This window comes from Callithrix jacchus, chromosome 10, assembly GCF_049354715.1.
Source record: "Callithrix jacchus isolate 240 chromosome 10, calJac240_pri, whole genome shotgun sequence".
NCBI classification, from domain to species: Eukaryota; Metazoa; Chordata; class Mammalia; order Primates; family Cebidae; genus Callithrix; species Callithrix jacchus.
The window spans coordinates 131,064,502-131,089,610 of NC_133511.1; the positions used below are offsets into that span (position 1 = coordinate 131,064,502).

The 25,109-nt window shown below is 64.7% G+C and overlaps 4 protein-coding genes across 12 annotated transcripts; 1 reads left to right on the plus strand and 3 right to left on the minus strand.

Annotated features, from left to right (window-relative positions):
• Positions 1-157: 157 nt before the first annotated feature.
• Positions 158-3,553, plus strand: POLR2L (RNA polymerase II, I and III subunit L). Its single transcript, XM_035263846.3, has 2 exons — positions 158-273; positions 2,729-3,553. Exons 1-2 carry the CDS (start codon positions 179-181, stop codon positions 2,835-2,837), a joined length of 204 nt encoding a protein of 67 aa, XP_035119737.1. The 5' UTR covers positions 158-178; the 3' UTR covers positions 2,838-3,553.
• Positions 3,554-4,288: 735 nt separating this feature from the next.
• CD151 (CD151 molecule (Raph blood group)) lies at positions 4,289-8,980 on the minus strand. Of its 5 annotated transcripts, none has more exons than XM_035263845.3 (8): positions 8,924-8,980; positions 6,661-6,748; positions 6,380-6,571; positions 6,001-6,075; positions 5,508-5,612; positions 5,271-5,429; positions 5,005-5,091; positions 4,289-4,908 (listed from the first exon to the last, which is right to left on the minus strand). In XM_035263845.3, exons 2-8 carry the CDS (start codon positions 6,739-6,741, stop codon positions 4,849-4,851), a joined length of 759 nt encoding a protein of 252 aa, XP_035119736.1. In that variant the 5' UTR covers positions 6,742-6,748; positions 8,924-8,980; the 3' UTR covers positions 4,289-4,848. The 5 variants fall into 5 exon arrangements, with proteins under 5 accessions (XP_035119736.1, XP_035119735.1, XP_054097233.1 ...); XM_035263844.3 differs by having other exon boundaries at positions 6,661-6,808; XM_054241258.2 differs by lacking the exon at positions 8,924-8,980 and adding an exon at positions 6,922-7,038.
• A 993-nt stretch (positions 8,981-9,973) lies between these two features.
• On the minus strand, positions 9,974-15,926 carry CRACR2B (calcium release activated channel regulator 2B). Of its 5 annotated transcripts, none has more exons than XM_035263852.3 (11): positions 15,835-15,926; positions 14,046-14,143; positions 13,103-13,300; positions 12,912-13,023; positions 12,345-12,534; positions 11,775-11,921; positions 11,573-11,660; positions 11,245-11,337; positions 10,928-11,094; positions 10,664-10,735; positions 9,974-10,427 (listed from the first exon to the last, which is right to left on the minus strand). In XM_035263852.3, the coding sequence occupies exons 3-11, from the start codon at positions 13,265-13,267 to the stop codon at positions 10,250-10,252; spliced, it is 1,212 nt and encodes a 403-aa protein (XP_035119743.2). In that variant the 5' UTR covers positions 13,268-13,300; positions 14,046-14,143; positions 15,835-15,926; the 3' UTR covers positions 9,974-10,249. The 5 variants fall into 5 exon arrangements, with proteins under 5 accessions (XP_035119743.2, XP_078197930.1, XP_035119739.2 ...); XM_078341804.1 differs by lacking the exon at positions 15,835-15,926 and adding an exon at positions 14,501-14,792; XM_035263848.3 differs by lacking the exon at positions 14,046-14,143.
• Positions 15,927-17,010: 1,084 nt separating this feature from the next.
• On the minus strand, positions 17,011-23,811 carry PNPLA2 (patatin like domain 2, triacylglycerol lipase). The gene is made up of 10 exons (XM_009008751.5): positions 23,755-23,811; positions 22,845-23,156; positions 20,911-21,143; positions 20,754-20,819; positions 20,143-20,352; positions 18,637-18,697; positions 18,355-18,522; positions 18,082-18,214; positions 17,761-17,883; positions 17,011-17,666 (listed from the first exon to the last, which is right to left on the minus strand). The coding sequence occupies exons 2-10, from the start codon at positions 23,029-23,031 to the stop codon at positions 17,393-17,395; spliced, it is 1,455 nt and encodes a 484-aa protein (XP_009006999.4). The 5' UTR covers positions 23,032-23,156; positions 23,755-23,811; the 3' UTR covers positions 17,011-17,392.
• Between the last annotated feature and the right edge of the window lie 1,298 nt (positions 23,812-25,109).

A 25,109-nucleotide genomic window follows, 5' to 3' on the forward strand; every position in this document is an offset into this window, starting at 1 on the left:
GCTCATCCCGGCGGAAACTGTGGGCAACGACGCCAGGGCTGGTGGGGGAACGGGCGGGGCAGCGGAGAACGAGCGGAGCCGGTCCCCCCGCGACAGTGGACGCTCCCGGGGCGGGGCCTGGGGGGGGCTCTTCCCGTGTCGCCGGGCCCCGCCGGGTAGTCTGGGACGCGCCGCCGCCATGATTATTCCCGTGCGTTGCTTCACCTGTGGCAAGATCGTCGGTAACAAGTGGGAAGCCTACCTGGGGCTCCTGCAGGCCGAATACACCGAGGGGTGAGGCGCGGGCCGGGGGCCGGGGCCGGGGGCCTGGGGCTGGGGCCGGGGAACTGGGGCCTGGGGCTGGGAACCGGGGGCCAGGGGACTGGGGCCGGGGCTGGGAACCGGGGGCCGGGGCCGGGGAACTGGGGCTGCGGCCGGGGAATTGGGGCTGGGGCTGGGGCCGGGGCCGGGGAACTGGGGCTGGGGAACTGGGGCCTGGGGCTGGGAACCGGGGGCCAGGGGACTGGGGCTGGGGCTGGGAACCGGGGGACTGGGGCTGGGGCTGGGAACCGGGGGACTGGGGCTGGGGCTGGGAACCGGGGGACTGGGGCTGGGGCTGGGAACCGGGGGCCGGGGCCGGGGAACTGGGACTGGGGCTGGGGCTGGGAACCGGGGAACTGGGGCTGGGGCTGGGAACCGGGGGCCGGGGGCCGGGGGACTGGGGCTGCGGCCGGGGACGGGGGGCCTGGGGCTGGGGACTGGGGCCGGCCGAGGGTGCGGGCCGGAGCGGGAGGCGCAGCGCTGTCTGGGGCCGGCGCTCCCGTGGGCAGCTTCAGGCCCAACTGCTCCAGCTCCGCTCTCTGACCTGCTCTCGGGAGAACGTTGTTCCCTGAAGTCTGGGGAGAGAGGGGAGCTGGGCTTCAAGCCAGTGGTGTCCTGGCGGGTCGCACGCGCCTGGTCCCCCGCAGTAAGGCCCGGGCCTCCGCCCCGATCTCCTGTCTGCTCCCAGGCCCACCCCGTGTCCTGCAAGCCTCGCTCCAGGGCGGGCGGGCGCGGCGGCTCAGGCCCGTAATCCCAGCATTTCGGTAGGTCAGGGCGGGAGGGCTGCTTGAGCCCCGGAAGTCGGACCAGCCTGGGGAGACCCTGCTCCCGGGAGGTTTTTTTTTAAGCTGGAGTGCAGCTGCTCCATCTCCGCTCGCTGCAACCTCCGCCTCCCGGGTTCCAGCAATTCTCCTGTCTCAGTCTCGCGAGTAGCTGGAATTACAGGCGACTGCCACCATGCTTAGCTAATTTTTGTATTTTTAGTAGAGACGGGGTTTCACCACGTTGGCCAGGTCTGGTCTGGAACTCCTGACCTCAGGTGATCTGCCTGCCTCAGCTTCCAGAAGTGCTGGGATTACAAGCGTGAGCCACAGCGCCTGGCCCTCTTGGTTTTGTTCTTAACTCCTGGGGCGCGGTGGCACGCACCTGTGGTCCCAGCTACTTGGGAGGCTGAGGCCAGAGAATAGCTTGAGCCCGGGAGGCAGGCGGAGGTTGCAGTGAGCCGAGATCATGCCACTCCAGCCTCAATGAGAGAATAAGACTCCGTCACACACAAGACCCGGAGCCAGTGGCTCACGCCTGTGATCCCAGCACTTTGGGAGGCTGAGGCAGGCAGATCACAAGATCAGCAGTTCGAGACCAGCCTATCCAACATAGTGAAACCCTGTGTCTACTAAAAATACAAAAAAAATTGTGGGTGGTTTTGGGCTCCTGTAAACTCAGCTACTTGGGAGGCTGAGGCCGGAGAATTGCTTGAACCCAGAGGCAGAGGTGCAGTGAGCCAAGATTGCACCACTGCACTCCACCGAGACTGCACCACTGCACTCCAGCCCGGGTGACAGTGCAAGACTCCATCTCAAAATAAAATAAAATAAATGTAGGGCAGACTGGCTGCCCACCCTTGCCGTCGGACTTTGAGGGGCAGGCATCCTTCTCCTGCGCTTGTCCCTCGGTAATGCTGTCGCCACTGTGCCCGAGTCTTGGCGCCCTGCTGGAGTCTGACCTGTGGCCACTGTGTCTTGGTCATATGTGAAGCCTGGGTGTGTGTGTGTGCCAGCCTGCCATAGGCGCTCAGTGCAGCTGGCCCTGTGAATGAGGAAAGGGAATGGACGGGCTGAGTGGGCTGCTAGAGTGAGTGGCTAGCGGCCTGTCCAGACCCTTCCCCAGGGATAGGAAGGGCAGGGGCCTCCCACGTGGCTGCCTCTTTCCCAAGCTTCTGTCTCCACACACTGGAGCCATCCGTGTGGGAATTTTCTGGAGGTCTTGAGAGTGACTGGAGCTAGGTCCCAGGGAAAGCTTCTGATTGACTTGGAAATGAGAGAGGCGGCTCCCTGGAGAAGCAGTCTTTCCCTGACCGAAGGAAGCAGAGGTGAGGAAAGACCCCACAGCAGCAGAGTAGGGCTTGCTAAGGGCAGGCCCCTGGAGAGCCACCCTGCTGTGGCTGGTGCTGGATGTGGGGAGCTGCACGTCAGCAGCCTGGTCTTCTGAGCTCCCCCAAATCACTTGTATTCATCTTATTTACATTTCTTACATATGTTATACACACAGATGTACAGCCAGAGTAGGTGGGAGAAGAGGCTCCTTCCGATCCACCCGGATTAGATCTGGTCACCTTGCCGGTAGCAGGGGGCTGAGGCCAGCAGGCAGTGCCCACAGGTAAGCTGGACGTGGAGCTCAGCCGGCCTCTCTGCTTCTCCCGTTGGCACAGGGATGCCCTGGACGCCCTGGGCCTGAAGCGCTACTGCTGCCGCCGGATGCTGCTGGCCCACGTGGACCTCATCGAGAAGCTGCTCAATTACGCGCCCCTAGAGAAGTGACGTTGCCGGAGCCCGCCCGCCTGCCATGCCAACCATGGGCTGTGATCGTCCTGCCCCGAGTTCACAAGACTGAGGCATCTAGGGATGCCTGGCTGCAGCGTGTGGATTGTGTCCTGTCCCCAACTCTGGAAGGAACCATCCAGTAAAGGTCTTTTAGAACCACCAAGGTCCCAGCCCTCACTAGGATGTCAGGGGCCGGGACTGGGCCCAACTCTCACACTGCAGCAGCCCAGAGAAGCAGGCAGGACCCCTGCTAGCCCCGGGTCAGCCTGTTCCAGTCACCCCTGAAGGAGGCATGGCCAGGAGAGTCTTCCACTTTGGGGCTGTTGGAGGCCCCTGGGTTCTGGGAGCTCTTGAGGCCAAGCACAGAGGCTCCTGTACCCTCTCTCTTGGAATCTGAGGAACAGGATCTAGGCCGGGCAAGGGGGCTCCCCCTATAATGCTTGCACTTTGGGAGGCTGAGGCAGGAGGATCACTTGAGTCCAGGAATTGAAGACCAGCCTGGGCATCCTAGTGAGCCCCCATCTCTACAAAAAAATGTAATAAATGAGCTGGTACAGCCTTGGCACCTGTAGTCCCAGCCACTCGGGGCTGAGGCAGGAGGATCACTTGAGCCTGGGAGGTTGCTGCTGCAGTGAATGGTGGAACCACTGCACTCCAGCCTGGGCAACAGCGTGACACTCTCAAAACAGCTATATAAACGAAAAAAGAAACCAGATCTGGGGCTCGAACAATCTCAGCTGTGGTCACGGCTACCCGCACCTGCTGACCCCTGCCTGCTGCTGCCTGACCTTGAGGGTCTCCCCCAAGCCTAGCAGGGAGTATAGGCCAGGTTCCTGTAAAAGAGAAGGCAGCACCAGCCTTCAGATGCCCCTAGCTGGGCCGGGAGGTGGCCCTGATGTCCAGGCATTGCTGCCAGCAAGCACCCCAGGTCAGATGGCCCTGCTGCCCAGATACCTGGCATGGTGTCCTCTGCTGGAGGAGAGTGGGGTCTGCTTGGGGGTCTACAGTTCTGAGCCTTAGAGACAGGGCATGGGCAGTGGGGGGTACAGTGACCAGGCCCTGGCACCTCCTGCCCTCTGGCCCCCAGTAGGTATTATAAGCTCCTCCATGTGAATCCCCTACTGCCCCCACCCCATCTGCCTAGCGCCTCTTACTCAGGCATGGCCCCCAAACTGCACCTTCCCACATCAGCTCCCCACTGTGGCCAGAAGCATCTTTGGAAACCATTTTCCACTCCCTCAGGGGCTCTGCACACCATCTAGCCATTTAGGAGCCTGCGTGCTCAGTTCCACTGTGAGGCCTGTGCTCGCCGTCCCTGCCATCAGGCCTCCCTGCTCTGGAGCCCCATGAGGGGTTTGCTCTCCTGGCTCTGCCCTTTGTCTTGATGTTAACAGTGGGTGCCTATCCTGAGGACAGACCACCATCTCCCAGCACATCGAGCTCGCCTGTCTGTTCCACAAGTGTTTATTGAGCACCTGTATGTGGCAGGGACAGTTGTAGGCATCTGGGACACAGCAGTGAATAAGCCCCCGCCCCACACAGGCACAGCAGTGACCACACAGCATCTCGGGTGGGGGTGTCAGTGGTGGGAAAGTGCAGGGGGTCTGGCTGTCAGGGCAGAGGAGCCCTGAGTCGGGAGGGGCAGAGGTGCAGGCCCAAGGGTCAGAGCTCACAAGGCAAAACCCCAGTACCTGAAGGGAACACCTGGCCCTGCCCCACTCACCAAGGCCCCTTCCAGCCTGCTTCTGACCGCCAGGCGGGGTGTGTCCACCCCACCCCCCATGCCATCACACAGCCAGCGCCCCCGCTGCTGGGCTCAGGCCTCCGGACTTTGGTGTGCAGCAAAAGGCACTTGAAGCTGCCTCTGGGGTTTGGGTCCCCAGAGGCCCTGGCGATAGCACAGGGTGGGAGGCATCGGGAGCCCAGCCCTGGCGCTCAGTAGTCTCAGCTCAGTAGTTGGGTGCAGCAGCAGCAAGGCACCTCCAGCGTGGCCAAGCCCGGGGCAGGGTCAGTAGTGCTCCAGCTTGAGGCTCCTGTACAGGCAGCAGGTGAAGATCATCCCGAAGACCTGTGTGCAGAGCCGAGCAGGCGTACGTAAGCAGATGCCACGGGGCCACCTGCCCGAGTCCCCAACAAGGTCACCGTCACCCCCACGGGCCCTCACCTGCACACAGGCAATGCCAACGCCCACAGCCCCAATGACCCTCAGGTGCTCCTGGATGAAGGTCTCCAGCTTGGTGATGCAGCCGCCCTGTGGGATCCCAATAGGGGCTGCAGGTGTGCCCAGGGGGCATGTCCCATGGCCCTCACTGCCTCCAGGGTGTTCCAGGCTCCCCCTAGCACCCAGTGAGTCAGGTCCCTGCCAGTGCAGGCTCTCAGTGGGCTGTCTCCCACCTCCTCGTAGATATTAGAGGGTGGTCCCCTGCCCACCTCCACCTTGTAGATGTTGGAGGCGTGGTCACGCTGCCCACAGCCAGCCACCACCGTCTTGCAACAGCTATCGGGGACCACACGGCCACCGGCCTCCCCTGAGCGGATCCACTCGCTGTCCCGCCAGTCCTGTGAGTTGTTGCTGCCACAGCAGTGGAACTGCATCAAGAACAAGGCTGGGGTGAGTCCAGGGAGGCTCTGGGGACGAATGTGCCCCTCCCAGCACCGCCCACCCACCTCCTGCTGCAGCTGGTCCACAGCGTTGGTCACACCCTCGTGGCCCGGCTGGTGGTAGCGCTTGGTCATGGTGTCCTTCAGGTTCTCCTTGAGCTCCGTGTTCAGCTGGGGTTGGGGTGCAGGAAACTTCAGCCTCAGTCTAAGACTCTCCAAGGTGGGGCTGGCAGAGCCCCAGGATGGCAGGGGAGAGGCCCAGGGCCTGGCTCACACCGAAGGGAAGGGCTGGGGCTGGACCTCAGGATGAGGGGAGGTTGGGTGGGGCGGGGTGACTAGAGTGAGTGTGGCAGAGGCAGAGAGGGCTTCCGGATCCCCTGGACACCAGCCCGACCTCATGTTCCCCTGCAGAGACCTAGACTCCACCTCCAGGGCCCAGTGGCACGTGGGTCAGCTCTGGCACTGTGGGGGTGGGGCTGGTGGTAGTCACGTGTGTATCAGCATGTGTATGCCCCACCTGTGCATGTCTGTGTCTGAATGGCCTGCCCAGGCCCCTCACCTGCTGGTAGTAGGCGTAGGCGAGGACACCAGCGATGATCTCCAGCAGAAAGATGATGAGGAGCAGGATGAAGTACTGGGGGGACAAGGACACCTCTGTTCTGAGGCCTAGTGTCTGGGCACCTCAGCAGAGCCCCCATCCTGGCTTTCCAGGCTCCAGGTGGGGTCTGAGGGGCTGCCAGGCTCCCTGAGGCTTGCTTTCGGAGCTGGTGGCTTCCCTCAGGTGATCTAGCAGGAATATGGGGACCCATAGGACTCGGCAGGTGGGGAAGGACCGTGCCCCACCCCAACCTGGGCCAGGTGAGCACAGCAAGGCACAGGTTCAAAGCCCCCTTGGGCCCCATCCGCACTCCCCGACCCATGGCCTCCGCCCTGCTGACCAGGCGCAGCAGGTTCCGCCTCTCCTTGAAGGTGGCACAGCAGCCCAGGACCCCAGTCACCATGACGACAGCACCCGCCACCACCAGGATGTAGGCTGTGGCCAGATACGTGCCGGAGGCCAGCAGGCTGATGTAGTCACTCTTGAGGGCCAGCGTCCAGATTCCCACTGCCATGACGGCCAGGCCGGCCAGCTACAAGCCAGTAGGTGCTGGTCACCGAGTCTGCCTGGGTCTGAGGGTGGCGCAGGACGGGGGACGGACACGGGGCAACGCCTCCTCACCCAAAAGCAGCAGTTGTAGGTAAACAGCAGGTACTTGAGGCAAACGGTGCCACATGTTGCCTTTTCGTTGAACTCTCCCATCCTGGGGCTGGGGAGGCACAGGAGGGGTCAGCAGGGCCACAACACCAGACCCGTGACAGGAGGACAGCTAGAAAGAGGGGACACAGATGCCCAAGCCAGCCCAGGACTGGGGTGGAGCCAGCCGCTCTCCTGGGAGGCCTGCGAAGGAGCCCCCACGGGAACAGGACGTGAGCCACTTACCTAGCGACTCATGAGCCTCACGCAGTACAGCCAGGATAGAGCCCTGGTGACCCCAGACAGGACGGGGGTCATGTAGGGCCTCCAACCATCACTGCTGACTCACCCCAGCAGACAGCCGGGGGAGGAGGCCCTAGCAGGTCCCTCCAGTGAGCTCAGGCCGGTCTGCCCGCCCCCCATAGCATTCCCAGGGGCCCACGTCACAGGCTGGTAGTCTACAGGCCTGCAGTGAGGGTGGAGGAGGCCACTCAGAGAAAGCGGAGGGGTGGGGTGCAGACAGCAGCTGAGCGCCCCGGGCGGCGTTTCCAGACAGCACAGCCAAGCCTGGACTTTAACTGCCCCGCCTGCTCTGCCCCACCCTGCCCAGCACTCCACAGCCAGCTGGGAACGACTCCTCGGTAGGACAGGTGGACAGAAGCTCCCCAGGAGTCTAGGCTAGAGGGACAAGGGCACGTCAGGTCACAGGTTGCAGGTCTGGCCCAAGGGCCAGAGTGCGCGAGGTTCATTCTGGAGGCAGAATAGGACTGGCCAAGCCTGGTATTTTGGTCTGGGCTAGGGTGGGGCAAGGCAGAGGACATTTCTTTGTTTTTCTTTTTTACTTTTTTTTTTTTTTGGTGGGGGAAGGGGAGGAAATGGAGTCCCGCTCTGTCACCAAGCTAGAGTGCAGTGGTGCGATCTCGGCTCACCGCAACCTCCTCCTGGTTCAAGCCATTCTCCTGCCTCAGCCTCTCGAGTAGCTGGGATTACAGGCACCTGCCACCACACCTGGCTAATTTTTGTATTTTCAGTAGAGACGGGGTTTCATCCTGTTGGCCAATCTGGTCTTGATCCCTTGACCTCGTGATCCGCCCACGTCAGCCTCCCAAAGTGCTAAGATTACAGGTGTGAACCACCACCTCGCCCAGTGATTTTGTTTTTTTCTGCTCTGATCACCCAGACTGGAGTGAAATGCCTGGATCTCAGCTCACTGCAGCCTTCACCTCCTGGGTTCAAGCAGTTCTCCTGCCTCAGCCTACTGAGTCGCTGGGATTACAGGCGCCTGCCACCTCTGCCAGCTACTTTTCGTATTTTTAGTAGAGACAGCGTTTGGCCACGTTGGCCAGGCTGGTCTCGAACTCAGGTCACCCACCCGCCTTGGCCTCCCAAGGCAGAGGACATTTCTGGCCTTACCTCCAGACCCATCGCTGGCCTTCCCCACCCCGGCAAACAGCAGCAGCCACAGCCTGGGAAAGAGGCACCATGGAGCTGGGGGGGGTCCAGACCTGACCACTGAGCTGAGAGTCACCCTCCGTGACGGAGCTGGGGCCTAATACACGAGGAGTGGCAGGAGCAGACCCTGCCACTGAGCCGGGGGGACCTGCCCCTGGCCTGGCTGTGAGGTCCCAAGCCTTCTGGGGAGGCTGGTTCTGGGCACAGATGCAGCCTCCACCGCCAGGACGCAGGCGACCCGCTGAGGAGTGGCCGCTCTTCCCAGGAATGCCTGGTCCCCGCGAACCGCCTGGGACAAGGCCGGCCAGAAATAGCTCTCCGGCCCTCCCCCAGTCCCCGGGAACTGCACCAGGCCCCCGGGCGGCCCGCGCCCCATCAGGGAGAGCCCCCACAGGGGGGACCCCGGACTCCGCGCCAGCCAGGCGTCCCCGGCACTGCAATGAGGTCACCGACCCCGCCCGGCGCGGCCAATGGCGCGCCCACTTGCACGCGGGCGGAGGGAAGGGGGCCGTGTCCAGAGACAATGAGCGGGGCGTCCAGGCTGGGCGTCCCGGGGCCGCTGGGACGAAGGGGGTCGTCAGGCCCGTCCGGGGCCCCGGGAGGCGACTCTCCCACCCGCCCGCCGCCGCCTCCGCGGAAGGGCCTGCGAGGAAGCTGGGCAGGCGGTGGGCGCGGCCTCCCGGGCTCCCCGGGCGCCTGCGGCGGGGCCTCGGGTACTGGGGCGCGCAGGACCTTCGGCCCCCACGGCCGCCTCGGCCCCCTCGCCCCGCTCGGCCGGCGCCGCGCACTCACTTACCCACCACGCGTCGGAGTTCGGGCCTGGGCGGCGGCGGCGGCGGCGGCGGCTGCGGGGCGGCTCCCAGCGCGGAGAATGCGCAGCCCGGGGCCTGCGAGGAGACGCCCCGCCCCGGCCCCGCCCAGGCCGCAGGCCCCGCCCCTTCCCATCCCCGGCCCCGCCCCAGGCCTCAGGCCCCGCCCCTTCCCCGTCCCCGGTCCCGCCCCAGGCCTCAGTCCCCGCCCCTTCCCATCCCCGGCCCCGCCCCAGCCCGCAGGCCCCGCCCGCGGTGGCAGAAGCCCGGCAAGTCTGAACCCGCGTGGCGAGCGGCAGCCGGTGGGTGCAGGCGCTGGGGGTCGACCCCGCACTGCGGGGGCCGGGCGAGCTGCAGCCCTGAGGGCGCCAACAGCCCATCAAGGGTCCACCCTAGCCAGGGACGGAGGAGGTGAGCGGGAGGCGGGCCCGGAGTTATGGCGGCGACCAGTGCAGCCAGAGGCCCCACGCTGTGGCGGCCGGGCCCAACCCCATCTCTTTCTCCGCACCCTGGAACCGCCCAGAGGCTTCAGGGGTCGGCAGAACGGTTGCCGGCCTGGGGTAGGGGAGGGCCTGGCGCTGTGGGCAGATGCAGGAGAGACACTAGGCTGCGGAGACCCGGGCAGGCCTGGGGTCGCAGCCAGAGATACTGGCAGGGGCCACTGGGAGTGGTGCGAGCAGGTGAGGGAGGAAGGGCAGGACCGGCCTAGGGCGGCACCAGGAAGCCAAGAGTGGGAGTGAGGAAGGAGGTGGCTCCCCCCCTCCGCCCCCCGAACTCATTCATCACTGACACAGATGAGGACTGGGCAAGACAATGGGGAGCCCTGACCCACACACTGTGCAGGGCCCTGTGGGGCTCCAGCCTTGATGAGTAGTATGCGTTGGGGGGTATGACCAGGGACACAAGAGGACACACAAGGACCTCAGCCCTGGTGCCGCAGGCCCACGTGGTCACCCACACGGCACGCGTGCACAGTGGCCACCCATGCAACGGGCACACACAGGCTGCGGCTCCCAGACGCAGGAAGGCCAGGAGGATGCAGTGCAGGCAGTGGGTTTATTTGATCGGGGGTTTTCTGCTGAACTGAGATGGGGTTGACTGAATGGGGACAGAATGAAGACTGGCAGAGGGCACACGGGACCCTGACCACTGGAGGCCCCTGACCACTCCAGGCTAGTTCTTCATGTCTTCGGTCAGGCAGGCCTGGGGCCCCCTGGGGAGAGCCCGCATCCTGAGCAGGCATCCCCCCACCCATGACAAGTCTCCTGCCAGCGCAGCTTCCAGCTGACGCTCCGTCAGTCACTCAGGGCTGGTCACCGAGCACTGGGAAGGTGGCCAGAGCCTCGTCTCGGGGGCCGAGTCCAGCAACAGCAACAACAGCAGCAGGTGGGCCCAGGCAGGCGGGCCGTGGTCAGAGCCTTCCTGCGGCTGCTGCCCGCCCGCCTGGCCTCGAAGGCGTCCCTGTCGTCTCGAAGCCGCGTGTTCAGCTCCCTAGGGAAGGAGGAGTCCGACACTGAGCGGGTCTGAGGGAGCGCAAGGCGGGGGAGGTGGGCTCTGACTCCCCTCAGACAGAAGAGAGGTGTCTGGCTGGGACTGCAGCATGAGGGGTGAAAGGCAGACATAAGGAAGGACTTCCAGTGGAGCAGGGTGGTAGCCAAGAATGTTGGGAGCTTGGAGCCCCCAGGCTCCGCTGAGCCCTTCCCTCGCCGGCCTGAGCCTGGCCGTACCTGAGCAACTCCAGTTGCCGTAGCAGGCTGACTTTCTCTTTCTGCATGTTCCTGGAGACGGCGACCACGTCTCTGTGGGTGGGAGGTGGTGACCCGGCTGCAGGAAGGCCACTGGGGAGCCCCAGGACCCCCTAGAAGACCCTTCCTCCCACAGAGCGGGGCTGGGACTTTGAGGTGGGGATCAAAGTGGCGCAGACCTGAGCGCCCGTCGGCCCGTCCCCTGGGACACGCCCCAGGGCCCGCCCCAGCCCCGTTCCCCGGCACCGTTGGGTTTGCTCCTGGCGGCCTCGCGCTTCGTCCTCCAGCCTGCGGATCTGTTCCTGCGCTCCTTCCAGCTGCGCTCGCATCGCCTCGTGCGCCCGCCACAGCTGGGAGTTCTGGGCCTGCGCCTCCAGGTGCTCCGCAGCCCGGACCCGCAGCTGCTGCTCCAGCTGGAGGGATGGAGACCGGCGAGGAACGCTCCCTCTTCCCCGGGGTGCTGCGCGTGCCCAGGCTCCCGACAACCCGCGGGCCGGGGACGCTGAGGCACAGGGGAGCGTGCACGGCTGGCTGTGGGGACGGGGCAGGCGCCGGGCGCTCACCTCCCGCTGCCGCAGGTCCGCGCGTTCCAGGTCCTGCTCGCGACCCTGCAGCTCCAGCTCCAGGCGGCTTCTCCGCTCCCCGCGGGCGAAGTTCTGGGACGCACGGAGGACCACTGAGCCTTCGCCGGCCGCCCGGGAGTGCAGAGGAGGCACACGGAGGGCCAGGGGCTGGGAGGGGGCCAGGACGGAGCGGGGTCTCCCTGGACTGGGGGCAGCAGGGACCCGCAGAGGTGGAGCCCTCGGGGTGGGGTTAATTCGGGGAAGGCGGAGCCAGCGGGGCCAGCGCGGTGGGATTGGGCCTGGCGGGAGGGCGGGGCCCGAGGCCCACCTGACTTGGCGGGCGCCGGCTTTGCTCGCGAAGCTGCTCCATCTCCTCGTACAGAGCGCGCACCTCCCGCTCGTGCTCGCTTTCGCGCCTTCGGGGGACAGGGAGACCTGGATGAGAACTTTCCGGCGCTACAGGCCCCCAGCACCGACTCTGCTGCTGCCTGAGGCCCTCCGCTGGCCCCCAGACCCCACCCGGCGCTCACCTCCGCAGCGCCTGCTCCAGGCCGTCGCGCTCCCGGGCCGCCTCCTCCAGGCAGGCCGACGCGCGTATCAGAACGTCCTCGAAAGAGCTCAGCAGCTCCGGGCGCTCGCGTTGCAGCTGGGCCCAGAGCGACCTCACAGCCCGCTGCCTGGAGGGCGGGCGAGAACTGAGGCTGCAGCTGGCAGAGGCGGGGAACAGGCTCCCCTCCGCCCACGGCAACCCCTGGAGACTCCTTGGTCCCGGACCCGACAGGAGCGCTTGACGCGTGCAGAGCATCCCTCCCTTGAGCGCTTTCGCCGCTGCCCAGCGTGGGCGGCCGGTGAGGAGTGTGTACCCGGGCAGGGCTGGTCTGTGGCCCCGCTCCCGGCGCCGCCCCTCCTCCCTGCAGCCCTGGCTGCTGCCTCCTGAAATGCAAATTCTGCGGGAAATCACGACGGGTCCCTCCCAGGGTGTCGCAGCTGACGCTGGGCTGGGCCTGAGCCTGTGCGGGACCCGCACTCGGGTGACAGGGGCAGACAGCAAGCAGGCAGAGAAACAGGAGGGCGGGGTGGCAGGGCCAGCGCCGACTCACTCGCCCAGGACGGGGGCCACCCCCAGCTGCTCCAGCGCAGTGTGGAATCGCTCCTCCTCTTCCTCCTCCTCCTCCTCCTCGTCCAGAGAGCCCCCCGTGCCCTGCTCGTCCAACCAGCCCGACTCAAAGGTCTCCTCGGGACTCCTGCCGGGGGGTTCTCCCTGGGTCGACTGCACCCCCACAAACATCCCTGCAGGCATGGAGCGAGCATTACCGGGGCTGTGGGTCACCGCCCTGGCTCCGTCCCGTTCACCCTCCCAGCAAGTATCCTGGCCTCTCTCAGGGCCCAGTTTCCTGTTTTTCTTCCTTGTTCTGGTCCTATTGGCCTGGGAACAGGCAGGCCGGGTCCCAGCCCCACGGGGCATAGCACAGGAGAGGAGTCGGCAGGAAGATCAGCTTCCACACACTCCGCAGAGCTGGGGACCCCAGGCGCCAGGGCGTACAGACACCAGCACTGGCCCTGGAGGGAGGAGGAGCGCAGGCAACCCTCAGGGGCCACAGGCACCCAGCCTCCCCATGGGTGCTCCAGCCTCTGGGCGGTGGGGAATGGGTGGGTCTCAGGCTCACCCAGGCCCAGGCAGAACTCCCGGGGGGTGAGGAAGCCAGTGTGAGCCTGGTCCAGACTTTCAAACACGGCCTCCAGCTGCTCAGGCGTGAGGGGGAGGTCACTCTGGAGACCCTGGTCAGGGAAGGACAGCACGGATGAGCCACTGAGGTCTGCCCCGGGTTGAGGCAGTCTCTTAGGGCCAGGGACTCACCTGCAGGTCGTGCCTGGTGATGAAGCCCTTGGCCTCCTTGTCACATAGCAGAAACAGCTCCTGGGCCTGCTCCAGCATGGCAGCCCGGGGCTCTGCACGGCCTCCCTCCAGTTCCCCCTCCTCCTCCTGGACCTCATCAGCCCCAGGCTTTCCCAGGCTGGCCATGGGAACAGGGGGCCTCAGCCTGGCCTTCAGGTGCTGTGAAGCCAAGGGAGAGTCAGAAGAAATTCGGGAGGGGAGCTGCTGGGGTGCAAGTGTGTCTGAAGGGTCAGCTGCAGGCCCTCCCTGCAGCAGGTGGGAAGGTGGGCAGAAGGCAAGGTGGGGCCAGGGGGCTGAGGCTGTCACTGGGGCGGGTGAAATAGGCTCAGGGCCTGTGGGTGCTGCCCCGATGGGCCTGGCATCTCAGGAAGCTGGGACCCAGGGAGAGGCGAGAGCCCCAGGAGGAGCTGCCCAGTTCAGGATGGGAAGCTGGAGGTGGGGGCAGTCTCAGGGGCCGGTGGAGACCTGGTGATGGGAAAAGTGGCTCCTGAAAGCTGAGAGGGGCAGGCTTGGGGTCAGTCTGCAGTTGGAGATCTGATCCCAAGTGAGGGTTCAGCCAGCCCTGACCAAGTCCTTGGCCCCTAGGCTGGGCCTGGGTGGCCCAGCCTCATGACAGCTGGCAGCCGGGGCAAACTCCTCCCTCCTGCCCACCAGCCCCTCCCTCCCCACAACTAAGCCAGCAGGGTGCAGGGGCCAGGTCCCAACCGGCAGAGCCCCTCGCCTCTGACGCTCTGCTCAGAAATACTTTCAGATTCGAAACCTAACCCCCCTGCCCCCCATCACTAAGGCCCTTCCCTGTCCCAGAACTCCTTGCAGGGACGCCCCGCCCCCTAACCAGGGCCACCTGTCCTTCCCACAGTGTCCTCATCCCGGATTCCCAGAGCTGCTCCCCAGCGACACCCACCGTCCCCCACCGGAAAGCTGGGATCCTGGCCCCTCGCTCCACGCCCAGGGTCCTCCCGTATTCATTCCTTAGCCGGGCCACCTCCGAAGAGAGCAAGTCTGAGCAGGTGAGGCAAGGGGACACGGGAGACCAGGGCCATTGCCTCCAGGCCACGCTGTCGCCTCAGCCTCCAGCTTTCAGGCTAGAACGAAGGTCCACCCCTGCCGGAAGCCACGGCGGCTGGGCCCCAGGGAGCTGGGAGGATGGGCTGGCCGGGTGCGGCGGGCAGCCGCCTGCACTCCTGCAACTCTGGAGGCCAAGCCTGCCCCGGCCCAAGCGGCCTCACGTCCCGAGGGGCACCCGGAGTCCCTGACCGACACGCTCAGGTTTGGCGCGGGCCACGGCGGCCGGGAGAGGGTGCCGGGCGGGCGGCGGTGGAGGGGCCTCGGTGGCGGGACCAGCGGGCGCCTGCCTACCTGTGAGCTGCGCTGCCGCACCTGCCTCTCGCCGCACCTCCTCCCGGAAACGCTGGGCGCGCCCCGCCCCAGCTGGGACCCGGACGGGACGCCAGAGGCACCGGGCCCGGAGCGACCCCTGCAGCCTCACGGGCACCGAGACCCCCCACTTGGGCCGGCCCCGGGAGAGGCCGCTCTGTGCTGCTGTCGCCTGTCCCCGCGTCTCTGAGCTGCCCTGGCGGCCCGATCTCTGTCGGCCTGAGCGAGCAGAGGAGCAGCGATGTGCCCTGGAGACCCAGGGACCCCCTGGAGCAGGGACAAGGCTCCGGGGGCGGCGTAGACACCAGCGCCTGGGAGGGGCCGCTCCCGTCCGGGAGAGCCCGACTTAAGGCGCCAAACGTGTGTGCAGGAAAAAGCCGGGCAGGAAACAGACCAAAGACTCGCATCGTTTATCTCTGGGGTGGGGAGGCGCTACTCTCTTCTCTATACTTTCCCAATTTTTAAACAATAAGCACGTAGGCCCGGCGCGCCGGCTCACGCCTTGAATCCCAGCATTTTGGGAGGCCAAGGTGGGCCGATCACCTGAGGTCAGGAGTTCGAGACCATCCTGGCCAACATGGCGAACCCCGTCTCTACTAAAAATGGCCGGACGCCATGACTCACATCTGTAAATCCCAGCATTTTGGTAGGTCAAGGCGGACGGATCACCAGGTCAGGAGATCGAGACCGTCCTGGCTAACACAGTGAAACCCCATCTCTACTGAAAAAAAAAAAAAATTAGCCGGGCACGGTGGCATGCGCCTGTTGTCCCAGCTACTCTAGAGGCTGAGGCAAGAGAATCACTGGAATTCAGGAGGTGGAGGTTGCAGTGAGCCGAGATCGAGCCATGGCACTGCAGCCTGAGTGACAAAGTGAAACTCCATCTCAAAAAAAAAAAATACAAAATTAGCTTGGCATAGTGGCGCACACCCGCCATCCCAGCCACTCGGGAGGCTGAGGCAGGAGAATGGCTTGAACCCAGGAGGCGGAGGTTGCTGTTAGCTGAGATCACCCCACTGCACTCCAGCCTGGGCAACCGAGCGCGACTCCAGCTCACAACAAAAACAGTCAACATGTAACGCTAGAAAATGTCGAACTGAGCAGTATTCAGTGAACCAGCTGGGGCACAGGGAGGTCCCACCTCAGCAGCCCCTCCCAGCACTCCTCACTAGGGCTCCCCTCTGGGGAGGAGGGGAAAGAGGAGCTTCGTGAGGCCCGAGTGGAACCCTCCTGCCGGGGAGAAAATTCCTCAGGAGACCAAGGAGCCCTTCCCAGGCCCAGCCCCAGCCCCAGCCCCAGCCTGGCCCCTCACCCACCTGCAGGGCTGGCCTCATGATCCTGCCCAGCAATCCTGGGGGCTGCAAGGCCTCTGCTTCTCAAGCGAAGGGGCCTGGGACCCAGCTGAACCAAATAGGCTAGGCTTATGGGACAGGACCTTGAGACCAAGGGGGTTGGCCCCTGGCACAGGCGCACCAGGGACCTGCCTGGCCGGCTCACCCGGTCCTGGATCCCAGAACCAACCGTTATTGTTGGCAGGGGGCTGCCACCACAGCCACCCCACGCCTTCTGGGAGGAGCAGGTGGGGGCTGGCTCTGGCAGGGCTAAGAGCTCTGGACAGCCAGCCAGGTCCAGGGCTCTGCTCCAGCAGCCTCAGGCCATGGGTCCTTTTTTGTTACCAAGGAGCGGTGGCCTTCTCCCCTCTGGTGGCCTCCCCAGCCATGCAGAGTATGCTCTCAGGAAACCACTTCTCCAGCACAGTGCTGAGCCCCCTTCAGCTAGGACCTCACCTGCCTCCATATCCCAGCCCCCTCCACCCCTGTGTACTGGCAGGAGGCTGGGTATGGGGAGGGGGGGCAGGGGAACAAGAGCATGTGTGCATGAAGCCAGAGAGGCTTGTGAGAGTGGGGGACAGAGCTTTGGGCCAAATGCCTAAGTTGGAGCAGCCACTCCAGCAAGCTGGGGAGGGGGCAAGTGGCACGCTCAGGGGCTCCCTGAGGACCACACCCCCACCCACCGGGCCAGCTGTGTGTGTGCCCTGACTCGGGTTCTCTGTGCTCAGCTTCAGGGACCTTGGCCTCTACAGCTGTCCAACCCCAAAAGCCACACACCCCGCTGTGTCATTGTGTGGTGGATGGGCAGGTGACACCTTTTGCAAACAGTTTCCTGTTTTATTTACCAAGGATCTTGGTCCCAAATATTTCCATCAGCTCTCAGAAGGCTGTGGCCAAGGGTCAGCCAGGAGGCCTCCGGGCAAAGTGGGGGTCGTGTGGATGGGTCCTAGCCAGGGGGTAGGCAGGAATGCAGCAGACTCATATATGCCTGCAGGGGGTGCCCAGGCCAGCCTGGCACGTTCCACATGCCAGGCCCAGGACTGCGACGCTGGAAGCCCTGACCTGCAGCTGTGGAGATGCTGGTCAGCTGAGGAGCGCTCGCGCCTAGCCACCATGCTCTCCAGCAAGCCGGCGGTCACATACAAGCGAAGTGGGCAGAGACTGGGCTGCGGCATTTATTACATGTGCTTTGGCAAAAATAAATAATTCTTCACACGGACTTTTCAGCAGGACAAGAAAAACAGAGGGAAGAGCAGCTGCAGAGCTCTCGGAGTATGTGTGGGGAGGTGCGCGGGCGGCACGGGAAGGACGACTAAGGCACAGGTGCGCGGGCCTCCGCGGCCCCGGGGTGCGGGGGGTGTACAAACCTCCCCACTCAGTGCAGCTGTGAGTGGCTGGCGGGGGTCCACTGCAAGGCCCCCTCTCGGCAGCTGTGCGGCCCCCTCCTCCTCACTTCGCAGTGGTCATGGACGAGGCCAGGGGTTGGGGTCTCAGGCAGCCCTAGGGCACCGACTCTTGGGGGCCGGGCTGCAGGAGGGGGCGCTCAGCAGGGGGGCAGGCCCGCAGGGGCGGGGTCTGCAGGGGCGGGGGCGGGGCCGGAGGGCGCGTGCATGCGCAGAGCGTCCGGCGGGAAGGCCACGTTGGTGCAGAAGAGGCCAAGCAGCAGCTGGCGCTGGCACGCCTCCCACTTGGCCAGCGCGTCCCCCAGCGAGAGGTTGTTGCGCATCCAGCCGGGCAGTGCCTCGCTGTAGGTGGCGCAGGACAGCGGCACGGAGGGCAGCGACTGGGTGCGGCGCAGCTCCACCTGCTCCGACATCCTGCGGGGCGGGGCCGGGGCAGGGAGGGCTTCAGTGCCGGGCAAAGGCGCCGCGGGCTGTGGACGGGCAGGTGGGCGCGCGGTCGGCGGCTCACCTGGAGGGCAAGTGGCGGCCCAGCTTCCTCTTGGCGCGCATCACCAGGTACTGGCAGATGCTGCCCGTCTGCTCCTTCATCCACCGGATGTCCTCGGGAACGTCGGGCAGCCACTCCAGCAAGCTGGGGAGGGGGCGAGTGCGCGCTCAGGGGCTCGGCCAGGCCCACACGCCCACCCACCGGAGGCTGTCTGTGCCCTGATTCGGCACCGCCCACCCCACCCCGCCTTCCCTGTGACCATCACTCGCGGATGATCCCCAAGTGCGGATGATCCCCAAGTCCGTCCCCAGGGCCCCTCTCCGGACCCTCCTGCCCCCACACCGGATAGTGAAGGACAGGGCGCTCTCCAGCGGCAGCGTGTAGGGCACCATCATGGCCGTGGCCAGGCGCACGGGCAGCATGTTGGAGAGGGTGGTCAGCAGGTCCGTGGGCTCCACACAGGCCTCCAGCAGGGCTGCGGGCAGGCAGGAGGTTGGCGGCCAGCGGAGGCAGGGGAGCCCAGGATCCGCTCGGCTTTCCTCCCCGCCTCACCATCCCCTCCTCTCTTCCCTCCCCTCCTGCCTCCCCTCCTCCAGTCCAGTCCCCGAGGTGCACCCTCATTAAGCCGGGCGGGCAGGTGCTCCAGGATGTGACCTTCCTCCGGCGGCTGCGAGTGATCCTCCGCTCGGGCGCTCTCCACGGCCTCGTCCTCCTCCTCGTCCTCTGGGCCGTCAGGGCGGGCGGGGGGCAACGCCAGCAAGGGGTTGGGCCGGTTCAGGAGGCCTGGGGTGGGGACGAGAAGGGATTCCCAGTTAATCAGCGCGGCCGCGGCCTGGTCAGCCAGCAGAAGGCAGCAGAGCCGAGCCCAGCCCGCCCACCCCGGCCGGTCCCGCGCACCGTTCCGCCGCAGGAAGCGCAGGCCGTCCCGGTAGCCCTGCTTGCACATCTCCCGCAGCACCTGCAAGTGAGGAGGACCAAATGGAAGTGGGCGGCCCACGCATCCCCGTTCGGCTTCTGGAGTCCCCCTGACAGCCACCTCCCTCCGCAGCCCCCAGCCCCAAAACCTATCCTAGATCCAGAACAAGATCAAGGCTGTGGCCGGGCGCGGTGGCTCAAGCCTGTAATCCCAGCACTTTGGGAGGCCGAGGCGGGAGGATCTCGAGGTCAAGACATCGAGACCATCCTGGTCAACATGGTGAAACCCCCGTCTCTACTAAAAATACAAAAAATTAGCTGGGCGTGGTGGCGCGTGCCTGTAATCCCAGCTACTCAGGAGGCTGAGGCGGGAGAATTGCCTGAGCCCAGGAGTCGGAGGTTGCGGTGAGCCGGGATCGCGCCATTGCACTCCAGCCTGGGCAACAAGAGCGAAACTCCGCCTCAAAAAAAAAAAAAAAAAAAAAAATCAAGGCTGGACAGGAGGCCGGGTGCTGCGGCCCACGCCTGTAATCCCAGCACGTTGGAAGGCTGAGGCAGGCAGATCACTTGAGGTCAAGGATTAGAGACCAGCTTGACCAACATGGCAAAACCCCGTCTCTACTAAAAATACAAAAATTAGCTGGGCATGGTGGCGCAGGGCTGTAATCCCAGCTGCTCGGGATGCTGAGTCAGGAGAATTGCCTGAACCCAGGAGGCAGAGATTGCAATGAGCCAAGATCAACCCACTGCACTCCATCCCGGGTGGCAGAGTGAGGTCCTGTTTTTGTGTTTTTGAGACAGAGTCTTGCTGTGTCATCCAGGCTGGAGTGCAGTGGTGTGATCTCAATTCACCACAACCTCGACCTTCCCGGTTCAAGTGATTCTCCTGCCTCAGCCTCCCGAGTAAACTGGAATTACAGGCGCGTGCCTGGTACTTTTTTTTGCATTTTTAGGAGACCGGGTTTCGCTATATTGGCCAGGTTGGTCTCAAGCTCCTGACCTCGTGATCCACTGGCCTCAGCCTCCCAAAGTGCCAGGATTACAGGTGTGAGCCACCGTACCCAGCAAGACCCTGTCTCAAAAAAAAAAAAAAAAGAGGCCCAGCACTTTGGGAGGCTGAGGCAGGCAGATCACCTGAGGTCAAGAGTTAGAGATCAGCCTGGCCAACATAGTGAAATCCTGTCTCTACTGAAAATACAAAAATTAGCCAGATGTGGTGGTGGGCGCCTGTAATCCCAGTACTTGAGGGGCTGAGGCAGGAGAACTGCTTGAATGGAGGTTGCAGTGAGAGAGCGGCTGGACATGGAACCTGCTAGACAGAGAGGTTAGATAGAGAGGCTGGGTGGGTCGTCTGCCCCTGGAAAAGTTGTGCGCTTCCCCCAGCCCTCAGAAGAGGCTGCACAGACTCCCACCCTACCCTGGGCACTCAGAATTCAAGGTGCCCAGTGAGGAGAGGCTGGGCAGGCCAGTCCCCAGAGCAGGGCTCACCAAGGGCTCGGGCGGGAAGAGGGCCTTGGAGAGGCGGTAGAGGTTCCGCAGGTTGAACTGGATGCTGGTGTTGGTGACCCGAATCTCGTGGATGTTGCTAGAGCTGTCCTGTGGGCAGATGTCACTCTCGCCCGAGAAGGGGGAAACCGTGATGGTATTCTTCAGCTCGTAGAGCGGCAGGTTGTCTGAAATGCCACCATCCACATAGCGCTTCCGCAGGACACACAGACAGGGCTGCACGTGAGGGCCTGCCAGCTGTGCCAGCCACCCAACCCGGCCACCAAGCGTCCCATTCAGTGGCTATTTCATTTGAGCATTTTATCCACTGGGCACTGGCTGTGGGCCAGCCGGGGCACTGAGCAGATCGCAGATGGCGGGGGGTGGGGGGCAGGCAGGGACGGAGAGCCACAGGAAGCGTGTGTTGCCATAGCTGCCCTGTTTCTTGAGTAACACAGGGAGGTGGCTGTCAGGGACGCCAGGGACTGACAGGGGAAGTGGGGTAACGAAGTGGCAGAGCAATGGCCTGAGGGGATGGTGCTCGGCAGCCTCCTCCTCTGTCCCTCATCCTACATCCCACCCCATGGAAGGTGATCAGGGTTAGGGGTACTTACCACCCCATGGAGGGAGGGAGGAATGAGGCCGCAGTACACAGGGATGAACGTGCTGCAGACATTGGCCTTTGGGGCAGGGACAGAGCACGAGAGAGTGAGCAGGGGCCTTGGGGTTCGAGCTGCCCCCCCGCAGCATGGCCTTCCCAGGCCCCCCCACCTGGATGAGCTCATCCTTGGAGCTGAAGTGGGATATGATGATGTTCTCGCCATCCGACACGCGGGTCAGGGAGATGCCCAGGCGCCCACTGGCATGCTCGTGGCTGTCAGCAGGCAGGGTCTTTAGCAGGCAGCCACGGATGGTCTTCACCATGTTAAAGGAGGGGTGCAGGGGGCCCAGGAACCGCTTCCGGGCCTCTTTAGACACCTCGATGATGTTGGCACCAGCCTCACCTGGGGCAGCATGACCGAGGTTAGGGGCCAGTGCTCCCGGGCTTAGGAACCCACCATCCTTCGTGGCCCTGTGCCCAGGGCTCCATGGCGTACAGACCCTGGAGGAGTCCCAGTGCCCACGGGGCCTGGCTCACAGCTGGGACTTTGGCCACCTCCCATGGGACCAAAGACAGCAGAGGCTGGTCAGCTGAGACCAGGACCTGCCCTCTGCCTGGTATTTCCCAACTGTCTGTCCCCATGAGTCACTGGGCCTGTTGTGGCATTCAGCCCAGGACAGGGGACCAGGCAGACGCTCAACTCTGACCGGTCTCAGCCTTCACCCAGTTGGCCAGATCCAGTGGGGGGATGGGAGAGACACACAAAGCCCAGCTGGGCACACACGGCACAGCTCACAGGGGGTGCTGGGCTAGAAGCAGTCAGGACCCAGTCCCTAGGAAAGCACACCTGTGTCCCACTGCAGCCAAGAGCAAGCACCCAGACAGACACTCCTCTTGGGGCCCAGGGGTGCTGGCCAGCATGGGGCTAGTCCCTAGGAGTGGTCAGGAACCTTGGGGGAGGAGCTGAGGTCTGAGCCCTCCTCCAGGGCATTGCCCTGGTCAGGAGTGGGGCAGTGTGGGGCCAGGGGCTTCTCAGCCAGCACCTGCCACACTAGGGGCTTCAGCACAACCACCTGAGAGTTGGAGTCTTGTTGGGAGCAGGGTGGGAGGCACTGTGGGAGAAGCATCCCTAGCTGGGGTAGCAGGGACCCTGATGTGTCTTGAAGCCAGGGGGCCGAATGAGGGGAGCTTGTCTGAGGCCTCCGTGAGAGGGAGGGGGCTGAAGGGGGCTCTTCCAATAACGGCTCTAATTATTGGGACGTGGGGGGTTCACTTCTGTGGTCCAGCCCCATCCCTCCCAGGACGAAGATCAGAGGAAGAGGGCAGGGGCGAAGGCCGGACAGGCTCCTGCTGAGCAGGGCGCCCCTGGCATCTTGGGTGTCCTTGCAGGCTGGGAGCTGGGCAGCAGTTCCAGGACTCCTGAGGTCGTGTGCTGTAAACAGCGCTTCCTCACGGCAGCCGATGTCAGCAGCCGAGGCCAGCCCAGCACACAGAGACCCGCGCCCTCCTGACCACAGGCTCCAGAGCCCAGAAGCACCCTCACCCGTGACGTGTGCCAAAGTGGTGGGCCATGCCCGGGAGCCGGGCCACAGGGCACCGCGTGTGAGGAGAGGGCAGGGCAGCCCCTCGCTCCAACCCTCGTCTCAGCGGGGCTCCTCCTCCCGGGCCTTGGGAAGGACCAGGCCACGGTTCCCAGACGCCCCTCAGAGGCCACCCCCGTGCCAGGCCCCCCATAACAGCCTGGAACTGCGGAGGCCCAGGACACAGTGACCGACCGCTGGCACCGGCTGTAATATCCCGGGCCACGGGGGGGGGGGGGCGCTCAGGTCCCTCCTCGGGTTCTCACGGTCCCGTCCACGAGCTTTCTCTGTCCAATGAAGCCGCTTCTGCTGCGCCCGCCCGCCCCGCAACCTCTGCGCCCGGAGGCGGCCCCGGCACCCTCGGAGCAAAACAAGCCAGGCCCCGCCCCCGGGCCAGCGACGCGGGGTGGATCCTCGCGGGTTGGGGCGCGAACAGGAGCCCTCCCCACGGCACCCACCGACTCGCCGCGGGGCCGCCCTGCGCCCACCGAGAACCACCCCGCCCCGCGGGCCTCCCCGCTCACCCAGGCAGGCCCCGGTGACCAGCGCCGTGGCCGTGAGCGCCCCGGCCGAGGCGCCGTAGATGTGCGCGGCGTTGGCCACCAGGAAGGGCGCGCGCTCGCGGAGGCAGGAGGCCACGCCGATGTGGTAGACGCCGAGGAAGCCGCAGCCCGCGAACGAGATGTTCCACGTCGTCTCCCGGGGAAACATCCCGGCGGCCGCGGGCTCCGGGGCGGCCGGGCCTCTGTGCGCCGCGGGCTCGCCGCTCGCTGGCCGGGGCCGGCGGGTCCCGCGGCGGTTCTAGCTCCGGGGCCCAGCGGACGCAGGCGAAGAATCTACGAGGGCGGCGCAGAGGCGGCTCTTTTAAGTGCGGGGCTCACGGAGGGGGCGGGGCAGGCGCGCGGGGACCAATCGCGGCGCGCGGGGAACGGCCGTGCCCTGGGGCTCCGCCCCCGCCCGAGACCCCGCCCCCCGCGCTGAGCCCCGCCCTCCGCCGTCGCCCCTCAAACCACACGCCCGCCGTCCGCCCCTGGTGGGCACGGATGGGGCACGTAGGGGTGCAGGGTAGGCCGAGCGCAGGGCCCCGAGCCTGGAGGCCGGAAGCCTCGTAGATCTGGGTACCCGCGACAGGGCGCTCTGGTTTCAGGGCAGCCGCCCCTCCCCTCCCCACCGGGTCCTCCTGTCTGTCACACCCACCCGGGACACGGAGGAGCTGGTCCCCGGGAGGAGCACCCCGAGACCTGAAAGCCGCCCAGGCCTCGTGACCCCCGGGACCCACTGGCTCACCCACAGACTGACCCATAAACACCTAAGGCCGGATGCGAGTCCTGCAAACCCTTCGTGGGGGACCCCAGCTCCGCAGACCCACGTGCCCTGACGTGGGGTGTCACCCCTGTCCCGCGCCCGCGGCCCCTCCGGACCTTGGCCTCTTACCTGGGTCTGTACCTGGGTCCGGCCCTGCCTGTTCAGGCTTTGGGGCTGCCTGCGTCTGACTGGGGCCCGCCCCGCCCCCGATAATTGCCCCAGAGGTGGAGCACTTCTGGGTGATGTCACCCCCCCGCCCCTTTTCCGCATTTTTCACCTGGTCTGTGGAGCAAGCCGCCCTTGGCTTGGATCCAGGATCCCGCCCTGCACCTCACACCATCCCAAACGAGAGGCTGGCTTAGGTTGGGGTGAGAGGTGATGACATTGTCTCCCCAGAAACACTCGCTCTCTGTTGTCAGGGCTGCAGAGGGTCTGGGATAGGGCATGGGGCTGCCCCCAACCCTGGCTCAGTTAGAGAAGCCAGAGCAGGGCCTTCCCAGGATGGGGCCATCTGTGGGGATGCTGTCCAGTCCTCAGCCTCTCCCAGCCATCCCAGAGAGCAGTGGAAAGTCAACCCCGCCCCAGCCCTATTGGGGGCAGGTAGGCACCTACAGAAGCTCAAAATGAGAGGAGGCCGGGTGCGGTGGCTCCCACCTGTAATCCCAGCACTTGTGGAGGCCCAGGTGGGGCAGATCATGGCAAGTTAGAAGTTTGAGACCACCCTGGCCAACGTGGTGAAACCCCGTCTCTACTAAAAACACAAAAATTAGGGCCAGGCGCAGTGGCTCACGCCTGCAATCCCAGCACTTTGGTAGGTCAAGGCGGGCAGATCACCTGAGGTCAGGAGTTCAAGACCAGCCTGGCCACATGGTGAAACCCCATCTCTACTAAAACTACAAAAATTAGGCGGGTGTGGTGGTCCATGCCTGTAATCCCCGCTACTCGGGAGGCTGAGGCGGGGGGAATTGTTTGAACCTGGGAGACGGAGGTTGCGGTGAGCTGAGATCGTGCCATTGCTCGCCAGCCTGGGCAACAAGAGTGAAACTCCGTCTGAAAAAAAAGAAAAACGAGAGGAAGTAGCCAGGTGTGGGGCACCTCAGGGGTCTTGGGGGGGTCCCCTGGGAATGTGAGGCTGAGTTGAGCTCTGATGGCTAAATTAGCCGAGAGGGTTGCAGGCCCCCAGGTGGCCTAGCGGGACAGGGGAAGGCTGTGGGGGAGTGAGAGGAGAGAGAGCAGCTGGGCCCCAGCGGTGGGAGAGGGCCAAGCAGGGAGGATGTGACCATATTTGAATTGAAAGGACTCCTCCTAGGCCAGGCTCAGTGGCTCACACCTACAGTCCCAGCACTCTGGGAGGCGGAGGCTCGAGGGTGGGGGGATCGTTCGAGTTCAGGAGTTTGAGACCAGCCTGGGCAACATAGCTTGATTCCGTCCATAGAGCACATTAAAACATAAGCCAGGAGTGGTGCGCGCACCTGTAGTCTCAG

What these genes read in the sequence shown, in the direction of transcription:
- POLR2L (XM_035263846.3), top strand. Translation starts at nt 179, where the DNA reads ATGATTATTCCCGTGCGTTGCTTCACCTGTGGCAAGATCGTCGGTAAC. An exon ending in CAGGCCGAATACACCGAGGG is followed by an intron (nt 274 to 2,728) that starts GTGAGGCGCGGG and finishes CCGTTGGCACAG; the next exon opens with GGATGCCCTGGACGCCCTGG.
- CD151 (XM_035263845.3), bottom strand. Translation starts at nt 6,741, where the DNA reads ATGGGAGAGTTCAACGAAAAGGCAACATGTGGCACCGTTTGCCTCAAG. An exon ending in CCTACGCCTACTACCAGCAG is followed by an intron (nt 5,613 to 6,000) that starts GTGAGGGGCCTG and finishes CCCCAACCCCAG; the next exon opens with CTGAACACGGAGCTCAAGGA. An exon ending in CCAACATCTACAAGGTGGAG is followed by an intron (nt 5,092 to 5,270) that starts GTGGGCAGGGGA and finishes GGGATCCCACAG; the next exon opens with GGCGGCTGCATCACCAAGCT.
- CRACR2B (XM_035263848.3), bottom strand. An exon ending in GGAGTTCTGCCTGGGCCTGG is followed by an intron (nt 12,535 to 12,911) that starts GTGAGCCTGAGA and finishes CCATGCCTGCAG; the next exon opens with GGATGTTTGTGGGGGTGCAG. An exon ending in CTGGAGCAGGCGCTGCGGAG is followed by an intron (nt 11,661 to 11,774) that starts GTGAGCGCCGGG and finishes TGTCCCCCGAAG; the next exon opens with GCGCGAAAGCGAGCACGAGC.
- PNPLA2 (XM_009008751.5), bottom strand. Translation starts at nt 23,031, where the DNA reads ATGTTTCCCCGGGAGACGACGTGGAACATCTCGTTCGCGGGCTGCGGC. An exon ending in CCAAGGATGAGCTCATCCAG is followed by an intron (nt 20,820 to 20,910) that starts GTGGGGGGGCCT and finishes CCTGCCCCAAAG; the next exon opens with GCCAATGTCTGCAGCACGTT. An exon ending in CTCCCTCCCTCCATGGGGTG is followed by an intron (nt 20,353 to 20,753) that starts GTAAGTACCCCT and finishes GTCCTGCGGAAG; the next exon opens with CGCTATGTGGATGGTGGCAT.